This window comes from Peromyscus californicus, unplaced genomic scaffold (assembly GCF_007827085.1).
Source record: "Peromyscus californicus insignis strain IS unplaced genomic scaffold, ASM782708v3 Scaffold_19__1_contigs__length_69161282, whole genome shotgun sequence".
Taxonomy (NCBI): Eukaryota; Metazoa; Chordata; class Mammalia; order Rodentia; family Cricetidae; genus Peromyscus; species Peromyscus californicus.
In genome coordinates, this window is record NW_026294491.1 from 37,861,262 (window position 1) to 37,880,804 (window position 19,543).

A 19,543-nucleotide genomic window follows, 5' to 3' on the forward strand; every position below is an offset into this window, starting at 1 on the left:
CTTTGAAGATATTCTCCCAGGGGTTGGAGAGATGGCTCTGTGGTTAAGAGCATTGGATGCTGTTCCGGAGGACCAGAGTTTAGTTCCCAGCATTCACATGGCAGATCACACTCATCTACAACTCCAGTTCCAGGGGATCTGACACCCTCTTCTGACTTCCACAGGCACCAGGCACACTTGTGATACACGGAAATAATGTAGGTAAAATACTTTGGTTTGAGACAGGATTTTTCTGTGTAGCCCTGGTTGTCCTGGAACTTGCTCTATAGACAAGGCTGCCCTCAAACTCAGAGATTCACCTGCCTCTGCTTCTGGAATGCTGGGATTAAAGGCGTGTACCACCACCTCCACAGCTAATTTTTTAAAAGATATTTTCATAGTAGTTATCATGGAAATTATAATTTACATCTCAACTGATAAAAGAGTTAATTTGGAAAAAACATTTAACTTTTTTGTTGTTGTTGTTTTTCGAGACAGGGTTTCTCTGTGTAGCTTTGCGCCTTTCCTGGAACTCACTCTGTAGCCCAGGCAGGCCTCGAACTCACAGAGATCCACCTGCCTCTGCCTCTCGAGTTCTGCCTCCCGATTAAAGGCGTGCGCCACCACCGCCCGGCTACATTTAACTTTAAAGGTATACAAAAACGTGGCCCCTTTACAACCCAAACCATCCCCTTTTCTGTTTTCATTGTCATGAATTAGGTCTTCATACATTATATGATCATTAGCATAGCTATATAATTATTAGTTTGTGTCACTGTCTTTTAAATCATTCAGGAGAAAAGAAAAACATATAAGGCAAAATATAAAACTTATTTGTCTATAAATGTCAGGTAGTTCACACAATCTCATTTGGATTAATGCGTTTTAGAGAATCATGTCCAGTTCCTTGGTTCCACTGCAAGACTGTGCTTCAGTGGTCTCTGTACATATTGACCTGGTGCCCCTTGAATAAAGTATGTCTTTGTCATGTTAAAAATATACTAATATAGTTTAAATTCTATTTAAAAATCTGGAGGTCTGGAGAGGGGGCTCAATGATTAAGAGCACTTGTTGTTCTTCCAGAGGACCCAGGTTCAATTCCCAGCACCCACATGGCGGCTCACAGTCTTTTATAATTTCAGTCCCAGGGAATTCAGTACCCTCTTCTGACCTCCAAGAGTACCAGGCGTACATGTGGTGCACACAGACACATATAGGCAAAATACCCATACACATAAAATAATAAAATAAATCTTAGGGGCTGGAGAGATGGCTCAGTGGTTAAGAACTGCTCTTCCAGAGGTTCTGAATTCAATTCCCAGCACCCACATGGCAGCACACAACTGTCTGTAACTCCTGTTCCAGGGCTTCTGATACCCTCATACAGATATACATGCAGGCAAAACACCAATGAACATGAAAAAATAAAAATCTAGAGTTGTTTTTTTTTTTTTTTTTAACGAATCCAGAGCTGAGGACAAAGCTCATTTGGTAGACTTTTTGCATCGAATGTATTAGTTACTGATAACATTAGTTATTAATTAGTTATTAATACTGGTGTATTAGTTACTTTTCATGCTATGATAGCATGACCAAGGTAGCCCATAGAAGGAAGAGTTTGTTTGGGACTTCCACTTCCAGAGGGTTAGACTCCATCATGGTGGAGTGGAGGTGGGACTTCCGCTTCCAGAGGGTTAGAGTCCATCATGGTGGAGTGGAGGTGGGACTTCCGCTTCCAGAGGGTTAGTCCATCATGGTGGAGTGGAGGTGGGACTTCCGCTTCCAGAGGGTTAGTCCATCATGGTGGAGTGGAGGTGGGACTTCCGCCTCCAGAGGGTTAGTCCATCATGGTGGAGTGGAGGTGGCAGGTGGCAGGAGAAGCAGCTGAGAATTCACATTTTAAAACACGAGCAAGAAATAGAACTAACTCAAGATGGTCAGAGTCTTGAAACCTGAAAGCCTGCCCCCAGTGACATATTTCCCCCCAAAGAGCCACTAGCTGGGGACCAAGTATTCAAATGTCTGAGACTTTGGGGGATATCTTATTCAAACCACCAACTTGGGTTCAGTCCCTAGTATTGGGTAAACTCCTCTATAAACAAAATATGGTAACACTTGACTGTAGCCCTAGGTCTTAAGGGATGGAGAGTGGAGGCTCAGAAGTTACCAGGCCATCCTTGGCTACATAGAGAGTTTGAGGCCAGCCTAGGCTAGAGGCCTTAAATTCAAAACATTCCAAAAGCAAACACACAGAAAGCCTGTATACCAGTATAGCTCTAGACTACCCTCCTTTGTGTTGTTATTTTATATAAGTAATAAGTTCACATGCTGTGTCTGTCCATCAGAAGAGGTTTAGGAGTGCTACACTATTCACCCTTCTTCTAAGTCAGACAGGAGAAAAAGGAGTTCCCGTGCACTGTCTTATCTTCATCTTTAATTGGTATGCCATGTTTTAAAATAGTCTTCATTTATTACTATTTCTTTTATGTCTGGCTTGCATGTGTGTCTCTGCATCACAGGCATGTAATCCCTGCAGAGGTCAGAAGAGGGTGTTGGATCCCCTGGAACTGGAGTTAAAGATGGTTGTGAGTCACCTTGTGGGTGCCGGGAATTGAACCTGGGTCCTCTGGAAGAATAGTCAGTATACTGAACCACTGAGCCATCTCTTCAAGCCCCTGATACCCCATTTTTTGTTTGTTTTCAGTTTAGACATGGCTCTCTCTTTTTTTATTTTCTTTTTAATTGAAAATTTTTCCATATAATATATTTTGATCCTGTTTTTCTCCTCTAGTTCTTCCCAATTCCTCCTCGCCTCCCAGTCTGTTGAGTTTGGTATATCCGCCAAGACAAGTTCACTAACAACTCGCTTTCCTTCCTTCAGCTTTCTGACATCTTACCGTCTTTGCCTTTGTTGGAAGATGTTTTTGTCATAGAGTTCATTTCAGTTTTTATACTTTTCATCTCCAGATTTCTGCTTGGTGCCGTTTTTCTCCTTACCTCTCTCCTGACACTCAGCGTGGTGGCGTACCGTTCTCTCCGTTTCCTTCGCTTTTTGCCATGCTCTGAATTCTTTGGGCGTACTTAAGAGCATTGATTACATTTGGTCTAAAGGTCCAGTGTCTGGCTTCCTCAGGAGTAGTTTCTTTCTATTCCTCCCCATTTCCTATGTGTAGATCAGAGTCTTGGAGTTTGTCTTGCCTTTGCATACTTTGTAATTTATGTTGAAAACTGGACATTTGATCAGATACATGCCTTTAATCCCAGTGCTTGGAAGGCAGAGGCAGGAGAATCTCTGTGAGATCAAGGCTTGCCTGATCTACATAGCAAGTTCTAGAATAGCCAAGTCTACATAGAGAGACCCTGTCTCAAAAAAACAAAAAGCAAAAACAAAAAAGCACAATTGGGCATTTTGCATGGTATAGATAACACAGTACCTCTTGCAGTTGGCTTCTCCCCAACCCCCAGGATTGGTCGTGCCTGTGACTTTCCTAAACTATTTTCATAAAGACTGTTTTCATTGGTTCTGATCACTTGTGTCTGTTGCTCTAGTTCAGTGATTAATACATTATTTCAAAGCCGGGGTGTGCACCACCATACCCGGCTTTTTAAATGGGTGCTGGGGTCTGAACTCAGGCTCTCATGCTTGCACAGCAGGCACTTTATCCATTGATCCGTCTCCCCGGGCCCCTGTCAACGCCCTTTTTAATGTCTGTAATGGGGCACGACATTAGGGAATAGGAAACGTGACTAATTGACAGCACTGGCGTCTTCATGGGTGCACTGCCACCTTGCACAAAGAGCTGTGAGTCAAGCACCCAGCTGAGCGCCCACACCAGCACACATCTGAGCGCTCCACAGCATCTTTAGTAAGGCCCAGTGCAGCCATAGCTGGCTGCTGCTGCAGTGGTCCCAGCTCCAGAATGCTAACTCAGCTGTGACTGTTTCCAAACAACTTCTGCTTGACTCGGTGCCATCAAAGCCTCTGTAAACTCTCAATGACCCTGTAGCCCTGCTCACCCAGGCCAGAGGAGGGCACTTCTCCAGGAGCCCAGCAGAGAGAGAGTCTGTGTGATTGGTTCAAGTGTAGTCCTTCATTTGCATGAGGGGCTGTTGACAGACATCCCCGCCAACTGGGGTGAGCAGGCTGTTGAGGAGACATTCTCCTGTGCTGGCTGCCAAATATTATAGTATTAAGCTCAGGTTTCTCTCAGTGGTCTTTTCAGATCACCTATTTTTTCTATTTGTTGTTCTTTTAGAGGTTGTTTTGTTTTGGTATGATTGTTTATCTAGTTTTGTGTGACAAGGTCTCAGAATAACTCAGGCTGGCTTTGTACTACTGTATAACCAAGAATGACAGAGTTCAGATTCTCCTTGCTTCCACCTCCCAAGGGCTAGGATTCAAAAGTGCACCACCATGGAGGGCAGGGGCAGCTAGAGAGACAGCTCAGTGGTTAAGAGTTCTTCCACAGTATTTGAGTTCGGTTCCCAGCACCCATGGCAGGGGGCTCACAACAGGTAGATGACTGCAGCTACTAGGGATCCAGTGCCTCTGGCCTGCACGCACACGCACATGCACACGCGCACCCACAGCTTTGGGAGTTGCTTCTCTTCTTCCACGTGGATTCCAGGCATCAGGCTCTCTGGGCAAATGCCTTTCTTCACCGAGCTATCTCTGCCCTGCTTTGGTTATTGATTATCACAAGAGCTTGCTGAACTGACACCATGAAGAGAGGGTGGGTGTGGCAATCGAGCAGCCGTGAAGACAGCAGCAGCAGCCACAAGAGGGCAGTGGAAGAGCTCCAGAAGTGACAGAAACCATGAGGAAGGATGGGGACAGTGAGGACCATGAAGAGCTGGAGGCTAGGAGCTGTCAGCCCTGGTCACTGGAAAAGTTCCAGGGAGCTGCCAAGCCGCATAGGCCAAGAGTCTGAGACACCCTGGGCCTGACAGCTGTATCACCGGCTGTTGTGGAGGACTGAGGATGCCAACACTGACCCCTGTAGGGCTGAGGGTTCCAGCACCAGGGGCCTGTTAAGATGCCACTGTTGGAAGTGCTGCTGCTGCTACTCACTACTGCTGGAAGCTGAGGATTACAGTGACATCCAAGTGCTGGGGCTGCTGGTGGTTAAGGCTTTAAGGCTTTTTTTTTTTAAAGATTAATTTACTTATTATGTACACAGTGTTGTGCCTGCATGTATGCCTGCACGCCAGTAGAGGGCACCAGATCTCAATATAGATGGTTGTGAGCCACCATGTGGTTGCTGGAAATTGAACTCAACCTGAGTGTCTGGAACCTTAAATCTCTCCAACCTGGAAAAATAGGCCCCTATCTCTTAGGGTTTAGAGGGATACATTTCTAGGTCTGCCAGTCCACCAGTCCCTGGGCCTTGGGCATTTGGGGACCTGGGACTACCAGCCCTGAAGAGTATCTTCATTTATTCCTGTAACAAATGTTCCACCTGACTAGTGACATTTTTTTTAAGATTTATTTATTCATTTTGTATACAGCATGTATGACCAGAAGAGGGCACCAGATCGAATTATAGGTGGTTGTGAGCCACCATGTGGTTGCTGGGAATTGAACTCAGGACCTCTGGAAGAGCAGTCAGTGCTCTTAACCTCTGAGCCATCTTTGCAGCCCTTTATTTTACTTTTCTGAGATAAGGTCTCACTGTATATCCCTGGCTGGCCTGGAACTCTGTATAGACCATGCTAGCCTAATTCACACAGAGATCTACCTGCCTCTGTCCCCTTGAGTGCTGGGATTAAAGGCATGTGTCACCATGTCTGGTTGTTTTGGTTTTTAAGATTATTTCATTTTATCTTAAGTTTTATTTATGTGTGTGCCTGATTATAAGTATGTGCACCACATGCACACAGATGCCTGTGGAGGCCAGAAGAGGGCATCAGTTTTCTTTGAACTGGAGTTATAGACAGTTATGAGCCCCTGTTATGGGTGTTGGAAATGGAATTCAGGTCCTCTACAAGAGCAATGAGTATTCTTATGTTCTTAACCACTGAGCCATCTCTCTAGCCCCTTTGGTTTGTCCCGCTCCCTTTTTAAGAGATAGTCTTGCTTTGTTGCCTAGAATGGCCAGGAACTCCTGAGGTCAGGTGATCCTTCTGCCTCAGCCTCCAGAATAGGGTAGCTACCTGTTGCCACCACTACATCTAGCTGCTGTCAGGGTTTTTTTTTTTTTTTTTTTTATTAAACTTTGTAGTTCATGAAGTATTGGAGCTTAATTCATAAAGGCCTGTGATGGCCCTATTTTAGGGTTTTCCTGAATCACATTTTGTTGATGTCACTCCAGAGTGTAGACATTTGTGTGTGTGTGTGTAGTTATGTTTCATTGATAAGCCATTTAGCCAAGTGTAGTGGTGCATACCTTAACCCAGCACTTAGGAGGCAGAGACAGTCAGATCTCTGTGAGTTCAAGGCCAGCCTGGTCTCTCTAGTGGTCCAGGACAGCTAGAGCTACATAGTGAGACCCTGTCTTGAAAAACAATGAACAAAAGAAATAAGCCATTTTAAAATGTATTGTTATTTGTGGGTGTATACATGAACTTGTGTGTATGCATGCATACCATGATTCATGTACAGAGGTCAGACAAAGAGAACATTTTGTGGGGTTGGTTCTTCTCCTCCACCTTTACATGGGTCCCAGGAATTGAACTCAGGTTCCCACATTTACATGGCAAACACCTTTACCAGCTGAACCGCCCTGCTGGCCCCAAATAAGCCATTTTAGGTGTAAGTAGGAATCCATTTCTCACATGTCAATATTCATTATAATTATTTTTAGATTTTTTTGATTAGTTATCAAAAAAATTAATGTTTTGAATAATATATCACAGTTATATTGATTTGAATTTTTTTCACTGCTGTGAATTTGAATCCTAGTTGGTTTAGTGTAAATGTCGGTATAAATTGTCACTTTCTTTGATCACTGCAGTTCTAGACTTTCACTGGCTGTTAGCCTTCCATCTTCACTGCAGTTCTAGGCTTTCACTGGCTGTTAGCCTTCCACCTTCACTGGGTTCTAGGCTTTCACTGGCTGTTAGCCTTCCATCTTCACTGGGTTCTAGGCTTTCACTGGCTGTTAGCCTTCCATCTTCACTGCAATTCTAGGCTTTCACTGGCTGTTAGCCTTCCACCTTCACTGGGTTCTAGGCTTTCACTGGCTGTTAGCCTTCCACCTTCACTGGGTTCTAGGCTTTCACTGGCTGTTAGCCTTCCACCTTCACTGGGTTCTAGGCTTTCACTAGCTGTTAGCCTTCCATCTTCACTGAAGTTCTAGGCTTTCACTAGCTGTTAGCTTTCCATCTTCACTGCAGTTCTAGGCTTTCACTGACTGTTAGCCTTCCACCTTCACTGGGTTCTAGGCTTTCACTGGCTGTTAGCCTTCCACCTTCACTGGGTTCTAGGCTTTCACTAGCTGTTAGCCTTCTATCTTCACTGCAGTTCTAGGCTTTCACTGACTGTTAGCCTTCCACCTTCACTGGGTTCTAGGCTTTCACTGGCTGTTAGCCTTACACCTTCACTGGGTTCTAGGCTTTCACTGGCTGTTAGCCTTACATCTTCACTGTGGTTCAGCCAAGCCTGCTTACCAGAGCCTGGTCCTTACTGGCCAGTTCCAGCATCCCTTTAAATTGCTCCTTCATTCAACAAAAATATACAGGCCCCTAACCATGTGCCAGGTCTGGGTAGGTTTCAGAGACATGGTAGAGACCTGATTACCCTGTCCCACCTCTTGTAACAAACAGGATGACACCAATTGGAATAGGAGCCCCTGAACTCAGACCAGATGATGTGGGACATCATCTCAGAATACAGCTTTTCTCCTGAGAGGTGCTGGACATACACACACACACACAAACACACACACACACACACACAGAGGGGGTGGGGGAGAAAGAGAGTCAGAATCCTTCTGCTTGCCCATTGTGTTGCTGTGAAGAGTCAGGAGGCCCTTCATCTCAGCTGTCTGACCTCAGGCCCAGTACCTACTCCTTGTGATAGGCCTGGACTGGAGAAGGAATTCCTTCTGGGTTACCAGGCCCCTCCTTCTTGGAAACACAGTGTTTTAGAGTCTTTAGGTTTCTTCTGAAGGTCACCTCACCTGTCAAAGGAGTTCCATTAAGGACAGAGCATCCCACAGTTTTCAGATGGCCAGGCCCCCAGAAGACTTTGCTAGTCTTCCTTGCGGAGAGGTAGGCGTTACCAGCACAGGTAGAGACAGGATGAGGTCAGGGCCAAAGGCAGTCATGGTGGAGGAGTTATTACCCTTGCAAGCCACACATCGCAATCCCAAATTGTCCCTCTCTTACCTGGTGTGACTTGATGTCTGGGACACTGATGGAGTTGACAGGGACCCCATAGTACTCTTTCCTGTCCACAGGAGTCCAAGTAGCCACTGCTCTGCCCATCCTCATGCCTAACCTGAAGTGCAGCCTCTTAGACCTCTCTCCCTTCTCTGCTCAGGGCCACAACTCTGAAGCTCCACAGTGGCTCCACCTCCCAAATCACTGAAGAGGTCCAAAATGCAGATGCCTCGAGACTCGTTCCCCACTGACTGGAGCCCACCACCTGTAGAATTCCTAAACAAGAAAAAGAAGGTACTTCAGGCCTGCAGGAGACCACATGAGGACTTGGAGAAGGAGCCCCCAGATTCAGACCAGAAGGTGGGGCTGGCCTCACTAGAGGAACTCTTCTGGAACATGGCAGGTCCAAGCCAACAGGCCGTGACTCCAAAGGTAAGTAAGCCGGTGGCCACCTTGGCTTCCCCTCATGGGCCACTCCTTTTAGTGACCCATCTTAGTTGCCCACAAGCCAGTGCCCACTCAGCCCCCTACCCAATTCTTGCTTGATTACATACCCCACCGCTCTCCAGCCCAAGGACTCTCCAGCCAGACTCCTCTCCTCCCCATGGTTCTATCCCCAACCCTTGCTAATGAAAGCCGGGGTAACACCATGTTCAATGCATTTCTGCTGGGGCCTCATGGCTTTCATGTCTAATGTTAAGGATTGGTCTCAAAGCAAGGAGGGACCTCAGGGCCAGGGCTTGATAGCACACAAAGACAGTAACTGAAGTGCAATAATAGAGATCCTAAGTGGAGACTTCAAGGATGTCCTTGTGGGAAGTAGAGTGTGGGACACTTAAGGGCCCATGGGCTCAGGAAATTTATTTCAAGCATAGTGTTTCAACTATTTGCAGTAGCACAAGATTGTTAGTGGCTTAAATGCCTACCACTGGAGAAGGAATGAATGATGTTCTAGTCATGTTCATGTCTAAGAACACCCTGACGATGTTAATTGAGCACATAACATGCACACACAGGTACATACGCATGCACACATATATATATACATATACACACATACACATGTGCATATATGCACATATACACAAATACATATACATGCATACATATATACATACAAAATATACATGCACACATATATATCCATATACACACATACGCATGTGCATATATACACGTACACACAAATACATATACATGCACACATATATACATACAAAATACACATGCACACATACACATACACAATCTCTTTGGCCTTGATATGAAATGACACTCAAGGTGTATTTCTGATTGGAAAGAGCAGAGTACAGGATGAGGCATGTCACATATTCCATTTGAGTTACAGGGACCAATGAAATTACTGCTTTCTTGTCCTTGTATAACAACATCTGAAAGCACACAAGCACGCTCACCTGGTGGGACGGCACTGGGAGAGAACCTCCATACTTTTGAATTTTTAAAAAATCCTATGACTGTATCATCTGTTCAGAAAAGTGAGCAGAATGCATTAATGTCAAATTCTCCTGTCTGTTTTTCCCTTTCCTCCCTATGCCTGTGTCCTGTCTTTCCAGATTGCCTCTGGGTGCTCAGAATACTATGTCAACAACCTGGATTACTTACTGCAAGAGAAGAGGTGAGTATGGGGTGAGGTCTGTCATAGGACTGTCTGTCATTTGTGAAACAAATGTAGACTGAGGACTCTGGGCAGCCCCCTGTGGGGATGGGGCATCCTTCCCAGCAGGTATGACATGCCCTGTGTGCTCTGACTAGTAAGAAACAGGCTCACATTCAGGTCTAAGAGGAGGGGGTACCTCTACCCACATCAGGAGCGAAGCCCTCATCCCAGGTCTCTCTTCCTCCCAGCCTTCACCCTTATCCAGTTCATGCCACTAGGGTGTCCCATCAGAGGGACATGGAAAAGAAGACAGCTGTGGTCCAGCCTGAGTCTGGCCTCTGTCCTGTCCCAGTACTGAAGCCCTTTGGCCCATTTTCCTTCTCACTTTATCTGATCATGCTCACCTTCTTCCTGCCTCACAGCCCAGCCACTTCTCATAGAGAAGTCAGGCTCTGAATGCTGTTCCTCTGCAGTTTCTGAAGGCAAAAGTCACGTTGGTCAGCAGCAGAAGTCCCTTAGGGGTGCAGCTGGTGTCAGAGACCAGCACCTGTCAGTCTCTTTTGGAGTGGCCTCTCAGGGAGGAGGTTGGCTTGCGTGGAAGGGCCCTTCGGAGTGGAACTGTAGACTCCTCCTGTGCACAGTACATACTTCACTCTGTGAAGTGGCCAGGAACAGCTGCTCGTGTGTGGGGCCTGTTTGCTGGCCTGCGTTTGATGGTGTGTGAGCAGATGATGATTCATTATTCTCATGACCTAATTCTTCCTCTGCGTCCTTTTCCTGTGTGCATGTGTGCACACAAACTAAATGCACGTCAGTGTGTGTGCGCATTGAGCACAGGTGGAGTTCCTGCCTCTTAACTGGTACTGGAATCATCCATGCCCGCCTTCCCAGGATCTTTTCTCAGAACTGCCAGACCTGCATTCTTGCTCACAGAGTATAGTTAGGTATACACATGGGCTGAACAGTTGTTGTCTCTGGTTTTACCCATTCTGTCCACTCCAGAGTCAATCTGTCTCCTTCCTCTATAGTTACTTTGGTTTTTAATATCTCAGAACTGTTGTTTGGTTGTTATTGTTGTTGTTGTTGCTTGAGATGGAGACTTGATATAGGAGTTGATGGTACCACTCTCCTCACCCCAAAATATCTTGAATCTGGTGTTTTCAGTACTATCAAGTTGCTTCTTAGGGCCCCAAATAGCAGGCTTGTCCTTGAACCTTGGAGAGGGAGGGGTGATATCTTGTAAAGGCAGATAGGACAGGCCATGCTGCTCCTGGAAGGCTGGGGCAGGAACTCTGGGTGCTGACAGGTGAGAGGGGTGAGTGGGAGATAAAGCAGTGGTGTAGTAAACCGGTTGGACACGCACACCCACTGAATCATGGAAGCGCCTTAAGAGGCCGAAGTATGTTTTTCTGCATGTTAAAGAAAGATCCCGGCCGGGCGGTGGTGGCGCACGCCTTTAATCCCAGCACTCGGGAGGCAGAGCCAGGCGGATCTCTGTGAGTTCGAGGCCAGCCTGGGCTACCAAGTGAGTCCCAGGAAAGGCGCAAAACTACACAGAGAAACCCTGTCTCGAAAAACCAAAAAAAAAAAAAAAAAAAAAAGAAAGATCCCACAGACTGTCCTGGAAGAACGTACCTGGGTGTGATGGTGAAGAAACAGCAGAGCTGAAGGGGTGGGGTCTGGGGAGGGCTCTGAGCTTCTGCTGGGTCGTGTGGTGAGCTGCCAGGTTCTAGGTTGTTTGGGGAATGAAGACTCAGACATGAGAGGGAGCCAGTCACATGGGCTCGAAATCATCAGGTATAGGGCTGCTTTCAGGGCCTTGGCAGGAGATGGAATTTTTTCATACTGAGGGTCTGTGGTGATGGAAGGGAAGGCTCTGGTCTCTTGAGGCTGGAGAGTCAAGTGGTGAGTTGAGGCTGCCAAGGACCAGAGAGTACAAGCTTCCTCTCATCATGTGGCTAAGCCCTGGAAATAGAAGAGTAGGCCCAGATCTGGGGATGTTACAGAATGAGCGAATGTCAAAACAAGACCCACAAATAAAGACACACTGAACATTGTGTGGCAAAGACTGCCTTCGTTCATCATTGCCCACTGGAGACAAAGCAGAGCTCTGTCCCTCAGGAAGTAAGTATCAGAGCCTTGGTTTAGGACACCAGGAATGTGGCCTTGCACTTCCTAGGCATGCTGTGCTCTGCTGGTGGGGGAAATCACTAGCCTGGGGAGATGGGTGGAGAGCAGGTAGCAGTGCTGAGACTGACTCAGGCTCTCCTTTCCCCCAGAGAACAGGCCCTGGAGCAGGAATGGGAGCAGCAGCTGCAGCAGGAACATCCCAAGCTTGACTCCTCTGAATGTGTCGAAGACGACAGAGAAGCAGTGCTCACTCCTGAGCACAGGTAGGAGCAGGGCCTCTTATGGGTGTGGGCAGAATTTCAGCCCGCAGTTTGTGCCTCTTCCTCTTCTTATGGCCACAGTCAATTCAAGAAATAGCCAATCTTCTGTCTGCTGCTGGGCTTCTAGGACACAGGGACCACAAGCAGCCCAGTGATCAGTGAAGTTCCTAGGACCTTATCTCATGGGGAACTAGCTACACAAAAGCCACAGTCTTAACTGAAAACGGCCTTTAGAGAGGAGGCTATGGTCGCATGAAATTTTCATCTTCCTCTGACTGGAGGAGGGAAAGTAGCTATCAGTGTGTGGTCTAGCTTTGTTGACTCAGATTTCGTGGGCTATGGTTTGAGGGAGGGCAGAATTCATCCACTCCATGAGTTCTCAGATGCCTGGGAACTACAATGGAATCCATCTTTATGATAGTCTGTTTTCCATGTGTGATGGTTTGAATAAGATGTCCCTCCGGGCGGTGGTGGCGCACGCCTTTAATCCCAGCACTCGGGAGGCAGAGCCAGGCGGATCTCTGTGAGTTCGAGGCCAGCCTGGGCTACCAAGTGAGTTCCAGGAGAGGCGCAAAGCTACACAGAGAAACCCTGTCTCGAAAAACCAAAAAAAAAAAAAAAAAAGATGTCCCTGTAGGCTCATATATTTGAATGCTTAGTCACCAGGGAGTGGAACTCTTTGAAAGGATTAGAGGATTAGGAGGTGTGGCCTTGTTGGAGGAAGTGTGTCCCTGTAACTTAGAGGTTTCAAAAACCCGTTGCAAGCCCAGTCTCTTTCTCTGCCTATGGATCAGGATGTAGCTCTCAGCTACTACTCCAGTACCTACCTGCCTACATGTTGCCATGCTCGCCACCATAATGATAATGGACTAACCCTCTAAAACGGTAAGCAAGCCCCCAATTAAATGCTTTCTTTAATAAGAGTTGCCTTGGTCATGGTGTTTGTTCACAACAGTAACTAAGACAGAAGCTGGTACCAGGAGTGGGATTTTGCTGTGACAGACCTGACCATGCTGTTCTTTGGAGGAATACAGAAGACTTTGGACTAGAAAGTGGGTAAGGGGCCATCCAAGTAGAGGCATGGAAGACAGTGGTGCTGAGGGTGATTTGAACTATAGGGGTCAACTGAAGAAGTTTGAGATGGGAAGACTATTAGTAAGAAATGTAGAGACAATTCTTGTGATATTTTGGCAAAGAATATGGCTACTTTTTGTCCTGGAAAATCTGCCTGAGGCTAAGTTGAAGAGTTTTAGATTAATGGCACTGGCAGCAGATTTCAAGACAGACAGTATTGACTCTGTTGCTTGGTTATTAGTTGCCAGTCTTATGCAGATCTATAATGAAAATGGGAAACTGAGCAAGGAAAAGTAAAACAATTTACAGTTTGAGGAGAAAGGGAGCACTGGGAAATGTAGTGGAGCTAAATCCAGTGCTCAAGGAGATAAAAAGAAAGCTTGATGCTATACTGAATAAAGAGAATGGTGACCTCAGGGCAAGACCACACCCAGCTAAGCTTCCAACTTTTGAAAAAGAATTAAAGAAAAGCTTAATCAATGAAGGAAACGTGGACAACAGAAAGTTGATGCAAATGATATTAAATCAGTGGGCCAAATACCAGCCCTAAAAAGCAGCAGAACGTGGCAGCCTTAGCCACATGGTTCTGGCTTTAGAGTCAAGAATACAAGAAAGGGGTTGTAGAATCTCCCTTCATGGTTAAGAAAAGCCACTGAGACCAGATGTGTGTCAGGGGTATCCCTGAATCAAGGCCCAGAGAGGCCATTACATGAAGCTGTGAAGGTAAAGTCTGGATTTCATCAGAGACCCTATGATGTTGGAGATGCCAGAGTCAAGGGATGCCTTCCAAGAAGAGCTACAGACTGGGTTTGGAACCAACCCAAGATGGAGAAATGTGTTGCAGTCAACATAGCCAAAAGGAGTTGAATATATGAAGGACACTTGGATATGCAAATGCAGAATTTGGAGTTTGCCCTGCTGGTTTTCAATCTTGCTTTGGTCCAACATTTCCTCACGATGCTCACTATGTCAAGGGTCTCTAGAGTCACAGAGCTTATGGAATGAATATATATATATATTATATATATATATAAATTTATATATGTGTGTGTGTGTATATATATATATATATATATATATATATATATATATATATATATATATATATAAAGGGGACTTATTGGAATGACTTACAGGCTGTAGTCCAAGTAATCCAACAATGGCTAGCTGTGAACAAAGAGTCCAAGAATCTAGTACTTGCTCGGTACCACAAGGCTGGGTGTCTCAGCTGGTCTTCTAGATATGCTGGATTCCCAAAGAAGTAGGCTCCAGTGTCAGTGAAAGAATGGATGTGCTAGCAAGGTGAGGGCAAGCAGGCAAAGAACTATTTCCTTTCCACACCTTGATTCCTGAGCCCTCGGGTCCTGCCTATGGGAGAAACCACACCATCTGTTGAATGCAGATTCAAATCATATACTGCCTTCTGGATAACACTGTTCCAGCCTTCCAGCTGCTGCAACCTAATTGATGCTGTAACTGTGTCTTCAAAAGGACATTCCATCTTTCTCTCAGGCCAGCTGCTTCAAAATGGTGGGGAACATGGCAAGACCAGTGGATTCCATGATCGTGGACCCACTGTCATATTTCTCTCTCTGTAAAGTAAGTTCCCTGGTCAGAAGCAATACTGCGTGGAATACCATGTTGGTGGATAAGACCTTCTGTAAGTTCACATTCTGAAAGGATGGTGGTTTTGGCAGAAGCCTTACTTGCAGGAAAGGCAATCCCATAACCAGAATAAGTATCTACTCCAGTAAGGACGAAGAGTTGTCCTTTCCACAGAGGAAGTGGTCCAACATAGTCAACCTGCCACCAGGTTGCTGGCTGGTCACTCCAGGGAATGGGGCCATGTCTGGGGCTCAGTGTTGGTCTCTGCTGTTGGCAGACCTGGCACTCAGCAGCAGCTATAACCAGGTCAGCCTTGGTGACTGGAAGTCCATGTTGTCTAGCCCATGCATAACCTCCATCTCTGCCACCATGGCCACTTTGTTCCTGGGCCCATGAGGCAAAGATGAGAATGGCTGGGGAAAGAGGCTGACTGTCCACAGAACAGGTCATCCTACCTACTTGATTACTGAACTCCTCTTCTGCTGAGGTCACCTTTGATGAGCATTTACATGGGACACATCCCATGAATCTTCACATCCCATGCCCATTTGGTAATCTATCCAAATACTTCTTCCTCAGATGTATTTCTCATCAATTTTCTAAAGGTGCTCTTTCCATGTTCCTGACCACCCGGGCAGTCCATTGGCTACAACCCATGCACCAGTAAACATTTGCACATCTGGCCATTTCTCCTTCCAAACAAAATGTATGACCATGTATACTGCCCAAAGTTCTGCCCACTGTAAAAATATCTCTTTGCCTAAGTCTTTCAGGGTTGTCCCAGAAAGGGCTTGTAAAGAGGCTGCAGCTGTCCACTTCTGGGTAGTGCCTGCATAACATGAAGAACCATCAGTAAACCAGGTCCTTGTCTTTTCTTCCTCAGTCAACCAATCATAAGGCACATCCCATGAGGCTCTGGGTGCATGCTTGGCATCAGATGGCCTTGTAACTGGAGTAGAAACTTGCTCCAAAATCCCAAAGGTCTCTTCTGTGACTCACCTATAGGGCCTGCCAAAGACTCCAAACAGCATCCCTGTCTGCCACTGACACCTTACGTACCATTAGGTCTGCTGGATCATATGGTCCATGCCATAGAGCAGCCTGCACAGCAGCCAGGACCTGTTGAAGAGCCTGCTCCTGCTCCAGGCCCCACTCAAAGCTAGCAGCTTTCCGAGTCACTTGGTGTATGGGTCAGGAATACCACACTCAAGTGAGGAATGTGCTGTCTCCAGAACCCAAACAGACCCACTAAATGTGCTTCCTTCTTGGTGGTGGGAGGAGCCAAGTAAAATCATTTATCCTTCACCTTGGAAGGAGCATCTCTGCATGCTCCACAACCCTGGACTCCTTGAACTTCACTGAGGAAAAAGGCCCTTTACTTACTTCCCATCCTCTGATATGCATATGTTACCAAAGAGTTCAGAGCGGTTGCTACCTCCTGCTCACTTGGTCCAATCAGCATGATGTCATCAATATAGTGTACCAATGTGATATTTTCTGGAAAAGACAGATGATCAAGATCCCTTCTTACTAAGTTGTGACACAGGGCAGGAGAGTTAAAATTATAAAGGTATACTGCTGGCCTTGCCATCTGAGGCAGATTGCTTCTGGTGGTCCTTATGGACAGGTTTTGGTTTTTCAAGACAGCGTTTCTCTGTATAGCTTTGCACCTTTCCTGGAACTCACTCCATAGCCCAGGCTGGCCTCGAACTCACAGAGATCCACCTGGCTCTGCCTCCCGAGTGCTGGGATTAAAGGTGTGCACCACCACCGCCCAGCAGAAAAAGGCATTTTCTAGATCAATAATTGCATACCATGTACCAGGAGATGTGTTAATCTGCTCAGGTAAGGACACCACATCTGGTACAGCAGCTGCAATTGGACTTACTCCCTGATTGGGTTTTCAACAGTCAACTGTCATCCTCCTTGATCCTCTGCACTGGCCAGACAGGAGAGTTAAAGGGAGATGTGGTGGGAACCACCACCTGCCATCTTTCAAGTCCTTGATGGTGCCACTAATATTTGTGGTCCCTCCAGGGATGTGATAATGTTTTTGATTCACTATTTTCTTTGGCAAAGGCAACCTTAAAGGCCTCCATTTAGCCTTTCCAACCATAATATCCCTCACTCCACAAGTCAGGGAGCCCATGTGAGAATTCTGCCAACTTCTAAGTATATCTATCCCAATTATGTATTCTGGGACTGGGAAAATAACCACAGGATGAGTTTGGGAACCTGCTGGACCTACTGTGACTCAGACTTCAGCCAAGACTCCATTAATCACCTGGCCTCCACAAGCCCCTGCTTTAACTGGAGGGCCACAGTGTTTCTTGGGATCTTCCAGAATCAGCATCAATTCAGAACCAGTATCCAACAGACCCCAGAAAGTATGATCATTTCCTTTCCTCCAGTTTACAGTTACCCTTGTAGGAGGCCATAGGTCCCTCTGGGAAGGACTGGAGAAAGGCTAACAATGAAACTTCTGGTGTTTTATCAAGGTCCTTCCTCAGGGGAACCTGGCCTTCCCTTTGTTCAAGGGGTTCTGGGTATGGCTTAAGTCTGGAAATTGATTCATCGGCCAAGATCACCTTTTGCCACCATCCAATGGAGCCTTTCTTTCATTTGTTTGAGATTTTTCCGCTTATACAGATCGAACAAAAATTCAGTAGGCTTCTTACCTATTTCATGCCTGGAAACACCATGATTGATTAGCCAGTACCAGAGGTCCATACCAGTCATGCCATAGTGAAATTCACCTTGCCTGTGCTGATGATTACATTAGGCCATTAAGAACATCGGTTTGCCTATGCTGCCCATTACAATAACTGTGATCACCTTGCCGTTGGCCATCTGGCCCCTGCTACCTCAGGTCTCAATTAAAAGCACTGCATTTAATTCACTCGGTTGAGCAGCAGCACCTCCAACCCTAAGGTCTGGCACAAGGAAAAGGGTGACAACTAAACGCTTCAATGTACTGGGTCCCCTCTCACCATTTTGTGTCTTTTAGGACCTGTGAAGGGCATGTCTTCTGGGCTTCCCTGTCATGGAGTCTTCTGGGCTTCCCTGTCATGGAGGATCAGGTTTACACAGTGTACCCACTCTAGCATTGTGATTTCCCTGAGCCTTAAAATCCCTCCATCAACACTAAGCCAAGGGACATCGGGCATCTCCAAGCCTTTTTCAGTAGGCCAGCTTTTGGCAAACACTTTAGCCAAGCATTCAAGCTTTTGAAACCTTTTGCAACCTAGAATCTCCACTCAGAGGGCCTGTATCAGTGAACTCAACCTGATCTTGTTTTATGTTCCTTCCACTATCATCCCACACCCTTAAAATCCATTCCCCCAAATATTCCCCAGACTTACGCTGGAATGAATTAGCAAACTCATTGAGCTCTTTAATAATTTAGCGCACCTCCTCATTGACTGCACTTTCTGCTTCCTCTTCCGGAGCCTGCTTTACCTTAGGTCTGGTTATAGGTCTAGAGGCAGCTATTGGCAGGCCTTAAGCGTCACCAGTGTTGTCTTCCTGGCATTTCCTTCAGAGAAAGCCGTTCCTGGTTTAGCGGCCAGTGAAGGAGGAAAAAGGCGATATTTCAAGGGGCAGGGTTGAGGTACGACTTCCTCAGGTGAGATAAACTCTTGAGAACATGAAGGTTCGAAGTTCTCAGCTTCACTAGGGTCCTCCCACACATCCCCATCCCAAGTTATAGGATCCAGTTCTTTACCAATTAATGCTCTTACATTGACCACTGATATCCTCTGAGGCTGGTACTTGAATTTTTGATATAATTCAACAAACCTTATAATGAGAGCTTTTGGTTTGATTTTATGTAACTTGGGCTCTGTGGATGCTTAAGATAAGGTTCTCTTCCAGGGCACACTTAGAAACCTTTAAACTGTTTATGCATATCTAGAGTTCCCTCCCCGCCATCAATTTTATCACTGAGTTCTTTATTGTCTTTCACTATATTCTGACATTGGTTAATTTTATCACAGAGCTCATTCCTATCCTTTATCAATTTATCCAGCCAGAGACATCATTTTCCCCCAAACTGTCAAAAGTTTCATATACAGGGTCACCAAATCCATTGCCACTCACAATGGGTGACTCAGGATAATCAAATGCATTCATCTCTTTATGTTTGTAATACAGTCCACACCATTGGCTTTCAGTACGCTCCGAGCTCCCAGGAGAGGGAGTGACTGGAGAGGCTTCAGTAGCTAAGGTGCTGGTGAATTGAAAAGCCTATCCCAGATACTTAAAAGTTTAAGATTCATCCTTATACTTCTGTTTCTTTAGAACCACTTCTGGTACCAAAATCTGTATTGTGGTTCTCTAGAGTCACAGAACTTATGGGATGATTCTCTCTATATATAAAGTGGATTTACTGGAATGACTTACAGACTATAGTCCAGCTAATCCAACAGTGGATAGCTGTGAACAGAAAGTCCAAGAATCTAGTAGCTGCTGAGTCCCATGAGGCTGGGTGTCTCAGCTAATCTTCTATATATGCTGGAATCCTAAAGAAGTAGGCTCCAGTGTCAGTGAAGGAATA

At 46.0% G+C, this 19,543-nt stretch overlaps 1 protein-coding gene across 1 annotated transcript in view; it reads left to right on the forward strand.

The window, feature by feature from the left end:
- Positions 1-8,501: 8,501 nt before the first annotated feature.
- Positions 8,502-19,543, forward strand: part of Fam178b (family with sequence similarity 178 member B) — a 110,654-nt gene continuing 99,612 nt past the window's right edge. The window contains 3 exon segments of the mRNA XM_052745149.1: positions 8,502-8,733; positions 9,876-9,937; positions 12,199-12,312. Of these exon segments, the coding sequence (XP_052601109.1) occupies positions 8,521-8,733; positions 9,876-9,937; positions 12,199-12,312 (389 nt within the window). The 5' untranslated portion in view covers positions 8,502-8,520.